Genomic DNA, 7,549 nt, shown 5'->3' with positions numbered 1-7,549 from the left:
GCAGGAAAGAAGCAGGAGGCAGGAGATACAGTTGTAGCTCTTCGCTCACTTTCCTACCAACTTCAGCACAAACCAGAGAAGGGGCTGCTTTAACAGGTTAGGGGAACAATACATTGCTGCTTGGTCATTAGATGCTTGAAATGAGCATGTGTTTACAGCAATTAAGGACTGACTGACAACAACATGCTTGTTTGTCTTAAAAGCAAGAACTTGTGTCTTGATTTTTAATGATGGGTTTACAATGGTATTTAGGTTTTGTGCATGAAGTTCAGATGAGAATCATAGAATCATAGAATCATAGAATCATAGAATCTTAGGGGCTGGAAGGGACCTCGAGAGATCATCTAGTCCAACCCCCCTGCCAGAGCAGGGTCACCTAGAGCACATCACACAGGAACTCATCCAGGTGGGTTTTGAATGTCTCCAGTGAGGGAGACTCCACAACCTCTCTGGGCAGTCTGTTCCAGTGCTCTGTCACTCTCACAGTAAAAAATTTTTTTCGGATATTCACCTTGAACTTCCTATGCTTCAATTTACACCCATTACCCCTTGTCCTATCACTGGTCATCACCGAGAAAAGCCTAACTCCGTCCCCCTGACACTCACCCCTTACATATTTGTAAACATTGATGAGGTCACCCCTCAGTCTCCTTTTTTCCAAGCTAAAGAGACCCAGCTCCCTCAGCCTTTCCTCATAAGGGAGATGTTCCACTCCCTTAATCATCTTCGTAGCTCTGCGCTGGACTCTTTCAAGCAGTTCCCTGTCCTTCTTGAACTGAGGGGCCCAGAACTGGACACAATACTCCAGATGTGGCCTCACCAATGCAGAATAGAGGGGGAGGAGAACCTCTCTTGACCTACTAACCACACCCTTTCTAATGCACCCCAGGATGCCATTGGCCTTCTTGGCCACAAGGGCACATTGTTGGCTCATGGTCATCCTCCTGTCTACCAGGACCCCCAGGTCTCTTTCACCTACACTACTCTCCAGCAGTTCAGCCCCCAACCTGTACTGGGACATGGTGTTGTTCTTCCCCAAATGTAAAACTCTGCACTTCCCCTTGTTGAATTTCATCATGTTTCTCCCCGCCCAATTCTCCAACCTATCTAAGTCTCTCTGAATGGCAGCACAGCCTTCTGGTGTGTCAGCCACTCCTCCCAGCTTAGTGTCATCAGCAAACTTGCTGAGGGTACATTCTATACCCTCATCCAGGTCGTTGATGAAGATGTTGAAAATGAATAAACCGAGAGGAGGATTTTTGAGATAAAATAAAAATGTCTTGGATACCCTTTGTCTTGAGGATATCTGTGCTTTGGCACAGACAGAGTAGTCAGGGTGATTTAACATGTGCTGAATTTCTTGCTATTGTGGCCAGACTGTCACTAGCAAGTGGGCTGCATAGTGTTTCCACTGGCACAGTACACAGCAGGTGCTGCCCTGGGGATGGACATTCAGGCTCATACTGCTCTGATGGAGGGGCAATAATGTTACTCAGTGTTACTTCCCACTACTAGAAAATGTAAATATTGGGAAATAAATCCCATTTGTAAAGATTAATTAATATATTCACTTCCCTGTCTTATGACATTGAGTGGCTCTTTGGTGGAAATGCTTGTTTAAAATTGCAAAGAATAAAAATCATGTATTCCAGACTTAGTGTGTTTCTGAGGACTGGAAGTCTTCTATGGCGTGTTTAATGTTGCATCAAATCTTCTATACCTACTGTCCATGTTTACCCACCTGTTTGTGTTTGTAATAAAATCTGAAACATCCCTGCTCCAACAAGGGGGTTGGACTTGACAATCTCCAGAGGCATCTTCCAACCCCAAACATTGTGTGATCCTGCAATCTGTTTTATTTTAGAAGCAATGTTATTCTAACATACAGCATAGCAGATAAGAGTTGATCCTTTCCTCAGAAGCCTAAGTATTTTTCACTTTTTTGTGTTTTGTCTACTTCTAAAAAATTATAAAGAGGGAATGTAACAGAGTATGAGGTTTTTGACTGCTGTGGGGAATATGAATTTATTTTCTACTCTTCTACAAAAAAAAAAAATCTGGGTTGACTTTAATGGGATTAGTCACTCTGTAGAGCTTACAAAATGAGAGCACTAGTGATTTGCATCACTTCCATCCAATTCACTGATTCATCAGATCATTTTGATTCATTTTTCTTCAGAGAAATAAAATACAGAAAAAATACTTAAATTGTCATGCCTTCTTTAAAACAGTCAATATACAATAAGACTTCCTCATCCTCTTCATTTGAAATTAAGCACAAGCAAGTTTAGCTTCACCTCTTTGGAAACTTTATGGGCACCCATTCTTCAGGACTCTAAAATGTGTAGCCAGGTTGAAAAATAGGTTTTCTTGCTGAAATTTAAAAGTGCAAATAACAAGTGTAAATCATCAGATTTTATATTGCTTCCTTCCCCATGCCCACCAAATTAATTAGTAGACTGAACAAACTTGTAAAAACTGCTGAGATAAAAAATGGTAGAAATGGATACGTTTTTTGAATGTACATCTTCTGGAATGTTTTATTTACTTTCCTGGTACTCATATGATGATAATTCTTTTCCAGGTGCAGCATTTTTATGTATGTATATATGCCTTTTCTTCCTCATAGTTCCAGTTCTGGCTTGTCAAGATTGTCAAGATTGAAAGCAGCTCTGTAGCATCTTCTGTTTTTATTGTCTGTAGAACTGTGAGCATCTTGAATCTGATTGCTGTTCTCTGAACTAACTCTAACTTTATCAAATCTTTCTACAGTTTTGCAGGTTGGAGTTACTCAGTCTCACTGTTTATCCTCTCTGGTTTTTTCTTTAGCTTAAATGAGAAGGTACAGTTTCACTGGATTTATTTACCTCTATGTTACGTATTTAAAGTGAATGCACCAATCTGTCCGGTGTCTTGTGGTAAAGGATGTCCAGTAGCCAAATTTAGAAGTGGGGTATGCATTACTCAGCTCTTTTGTTTTCAATGACCATTGCACTAGAAAGTCATGTCTGCCTTTAGTATTGCATCCTAGGTATGCAGGTTATTCTGTCAGTCATGAAGCTGAGAGAGGAACATGTATGAACTAACTGGATCAAATACGAAACTTAAGGATATGTTTGCATTTTTTGTTTGTTGCAGGTGATTAAAGTATATAGTGAAGATGATACTAGCAGAGCTTTGGAAGTACCAAGTGATATAACAGCCAGGGATGTGTGTCAGCTGTTGATACTGAAAAACCACTATGTTGATGACCACAACTGGACTCTGTTTGAACAACTTACCCACACAGGTTTAGGTAAGACTAATACTATACAATGTTATGGAAGTAAATAAGGTGGGTTTTGTTTTCCTCTTCACATAGAAGTACAATTGTAATAGAAAGGCTTGGAAGGAAAATGATGGGAGGGCTTGTGAGAATTCATTCTGTTGTACATTTGTTGTTTCTGCTTAGCTTCTTTTGAAAGCAAACCTAGAAGTACATTTTGCTGTAGTACATTTGCCTCACAGCGCTCAATCTGCATCTTTAAGAGTGATTTGGAAGACACTGACCATTAAGGTCCTCACTGCAAATTCTTTCTCACTCTTCCTTGCTTTTCTTTTGCAGTCTTCTTCTTTTACTGGTATTTCCTGCTTCTTTCTATCAAAACTTGGGTTATTTTCATTTCAAATAAACATTTGTTGTTCCCCACACACCTGAGTGAAGTTTCAGGCATCAAGGACAGAAGGCAGTTAATGCTATTCTGCCTGGACAATAGGACTCCATTCTCAGAACAAAAATCAGAGTAGGCTGTCAGTATTTTCCTTCAATACAATCAGTTTGCCTACGTTTAGTGTGAACTCTGGGACAGGACTACTTGAAAAGCAGAAAAAAATTCATCTAAACTTCCAGTATAGAAACACATTAAGACATATTAAATATAAGAAGAAAGTGGATGTTTGAAGAGATGTAAAAATGCAGAACACAGGAAAAACTACTCAGCAAAAGATGAGTTTAGAAGCCCACTGCTAGGATGTAGTATTGAACTGGTACTCTAGTCAGTCCTTTTACAGCACTGTTCTTCAGTACTTTATTGTGTTTGGTTTTAATAGGGAATTATATAAAAAAGTCTGCTAGAAGACAAATACTTTCATGTGGTTTTCATTTCGTGTCACTCAAAGTTTCCATATTATTCTTAAACTTCAGCACTGTACTAGAGTTACCACATGTAGTACTTCTGCAACCTCAAAGGCAGTTCCAGTTGCTAGTGCAAAGTGTGGCTTAAGAAAGAGGATGTTTTGGGGGCCTTCCTGCATTCTGAAATACATAGAAAGCTCCTTGGAGTATTTAATTCTCAGAAGGGTCATCTGCACTGGTAACTGGTAAATCCAGTGCTGTCCATTTTAAACAAACACCCACACCACCAAGCCCTCTCCCCCCTAATTAATTTTAGCCATTCATATGGCTAAAAGCTATTGCTAAACTCCCTTTCTGTGTGTGTATCTAGGGAACCTGGACTCATGCATTTGTGTAAAATAAACTTGACTGTGTATCTCCAACTGCATTAGGTTTAACAGCTGTATTTTAAAGATTAACTACAAAAGTTAAAGCTGTTTTCTGCCCTTTTCTGCTCCTTTATCCTATGAAGGCAGCTGCAAACGTTTTTCAGTTTGTTTTTTTCTTGCTTGGTAACATTTCAAAGATATTTATAACCTTTTGCATTGAATGTATTAGTTGTAAGATGCTTCCAGCTCAGAGTAAGGTCAGAGTTAAATCTGGATTGAGACTGTAACTGACTGATGCTGCAGAAGAGGAGGTATAAAAATGGCTTTAGACAACACTACTATATAAATAGTAGAAGTGGGTTTTGTATTTTATAGTGTGGCTGGTGTTTAAGTACTCTAGTGACTATTTAAGAAGACACTTCTGACAACCATGCTAGAGCAATAGTGGCATTGTTTCTCTAGGTTTGTTTATTTGCACAATACACTTTTTGTCAACTACTTTCTTTGCTTCAATCTGAAGGATTTCTTGAAAGATTTCAGTATCAAGTCATTACTGACAGCGTTTTTCCTAAGGTTCTGAAATTCTCCAAATTGCTGGCATGCAAGTCTGAAGAGCTGAATTCACCATGCAGTCTTCTGATTGCTCCAGCTGCTTTGGGCATAATTTTAGAAAAAGGTGAATTGTCCATTTTAAAAATACAATTATTTGAATTTATTTATTTAAATTATTTTAAAGGATGCAGATTCAACATTAGTAGACAAGGACAGGAACAACTTGAGCTATTTTTTTTCTTCTTTATAATACTGAATAATAGTGGATTTATTTTCTGATATTATTAGAATTGGTTTTGTTTGAAAGGTTGAGCTTAACTTAGCATTAAGTATATTAAGCACTGGATGAGTAGCTTGAACAAATAGTTTTCAAATTATCATTCAGTTTAGGCTGTTTGCTATTCATTATTCTTTTGTATGTTTTACCCATGGAAATTTGAACAGTCTTTTTCGGCTCCCAAGTTAAATGAATGGATATAGAAAGGAGAGAAGTACTGTGAGTGTGGGTGTCTGTGTAAGTTCCAGCAGGATGGAGATTAATTATTCACTCATCAATTAGTGAACATTTTCTTTAATATCTAACAGCTGTCTGAATACTCCTGAATTAGTTATGATTGCCTGAGTCTTAGTGAGCTGAGCACAGCGTTCTGCTTTTAATCAAGACAGACATTAATTACATCACTGGAGTGTGCCTTAATTGCTGTGTGAAGTTATCTGCATGTGACGGTTAAAAAAGAATAGAAAAAAAATCCCACCCAGAAGAATACATAAAACCATGGTCTGTAAATTCCTCTTTTCACAAACCTATATGTCCCTTAGTGTGGAGCTATATTGTTGAACATGAAGCAGGGTTGTGTCCTCACTCCATTGCATGCCCAGTGCTGACCAGGTGGTGTTGACTTGGGGCGAGTGGGCAGGTGAGGAGGTGAGGGTGCTCGCCAGGGATGCACCCACCTGCCTGTCCTGGGGCACCCACGCCGCCCACAGCCCGCATGCTCAGCCTTCCTACTCACCTCCCAGGTTTTCCAGTAGCCTGGGCTCTGCTTCAGTTGTCTGAAGTACGACAGTTACTACAGCACTACAAATGGCAATATCTTTTAGCGCTGTGTCTTTTTTATTCCAAGATATTGAATTAAAATAAATTCTTACATGTTTTTCACCTTGTCTAAGATTATTGAAGGCAGCTGAGGTATGCATAGATTTGGATGATGTCATGTCATCCCTACCAGCTGGTACCTTAGTGCTGGAGTCTCATGCTTCCACTGCAATTCCCCTGTACTTCATTCCCCTTCCCTGCTGAGTGGCAAGAGAGGAGACTATTTGAAATGTGATCTTTCATGCATTTCACTATTAAATCTTGTTTCAGGTGCTTTAGTTACTTCTCGTAGTTAAGGAGACTTTTTCTTGGGCTGCAAAAAGTGTTCCTTATGTTAGAGATAGTAGAAATAAAAATATGGTAGAGAGGAAGGTAGAAACTCTTCTGTCTAACCGGAATACAAAAAGTTACCTAACTAAACCAAGCTGCAGCTTTTTCATGGCAACATTGAGAGACTTCATTACAGGGCTGTGTTTTGGAGGGCACTGACACAATGTTTCAGTTCCTTCAAGCAGGTAAGTTGAATCAATTTTAAAATATGCTGCGATGTGACACCTTAAATATAAAGAAATGAAAGCATCTTAGCCATCCATTGGGGTAATGCAGAATGTATTATTTTTGTACCAAGAAGTAACTCTTAAGAAAATGGTATTTTCTTAAATGTCACCATGCCAAGCATATGAGTTTTAAATGTCATCCCAGAGGATCACTGTGTCTCTATAGAAGTGAAAGGGGAAAAAAATGTTGGTTTTGAGTAAGAGCTTCAGTTCTTCAGTGTCTCTTTTCCCTTGCATCTGAAGAAAATGTTTTGGAGTAGATCACCCTGTACAAGATGTTAAAATGCTTGCTTTATTTCAGTATTTTGGGGACATTTTTTGTTTTCCAACTTTTCTATGTTTTTATTTGCTTAATTTGATCATGTTACAAAACGTGAGTTTCTTGTAGCATCCTTAATCTCTGTCTTTATGATCTCAAGAATGAGTTGAATTCAATGAAGAATGAGTTAAATTTGAAGGACGCTTACCTTCCTCTGCTTGATCTGTAGATCATGACAGTGCTTTGTCTTCTGTTAGTCATGAGTTTGGTATTTTTCTGTTGAGGTGAAATTTAGCTGTATGAGTGTACTTTCTCTACATTTGCTAGCTGGAAAGTTTCTGAAGAAGCTTAGAGATTTGCAGACTACAATAAGGCTGTTACCCACCAGATTGAACAGTGTAGAAGCATGGAGCAGTGACTGGCGATAGAGGTGGCAAGAGAAGATCAACAGAAAGATGCTGTAGTCCTAAAGAGGCTTTAGTGATTTTACAGTTGAGGTTTGATTTTCATGTCCTAGAAAATTGTGCGTGCTACACTTTATGAAAGTTAGGCTCTTTGTTTAGTCCTATAAGTTTATTTGCAATTTTAGAAATGCTTCAGGAC

At 38.8% G+C, this 7,549-nt stretch overlaps 1 protein-coding gene across 1 annotated transcript in view; it reads left to right on the top strand.

The window, feature by feature from the left end:
* The window catches only part of GRB14 (growth factor receptor-bound protein 14), a 43,314-nt gene that overhangs the window by 16,499 nt on the left and 19,266 nt on the right, over positions 1-7,549 (top strand). The window contains exon 2 of the mRNA XM_009996098.1: positions 3,139-3,295. Coding sequence (XP_009994400.1) covers positions 3,139-3,295 — 157 coding nt within the window. The remainder of the gene's footprint in view (positions 1-3,138; positions 3,296-7,549) is intronic.

The sequence above is a fragment of the Chaetura pelagica genome, unplaced genomic scaffold (assembly GCF_000747805.2).
Source record: "Chaetura pelagica isolate M959 unplaced genomic scaffold, ChaPel_1.0 scaffold3, whole genome shotgun sequence".
Lineage (NCBI taxonomy): Eukaryota > Metazoa > Chordata > Aves > Apodiformes > Apodidae > Chaetura > Chaetura pelagica.
This window is presented reverse-complemented; position numbering and strand designations above follow the sequence as displayed.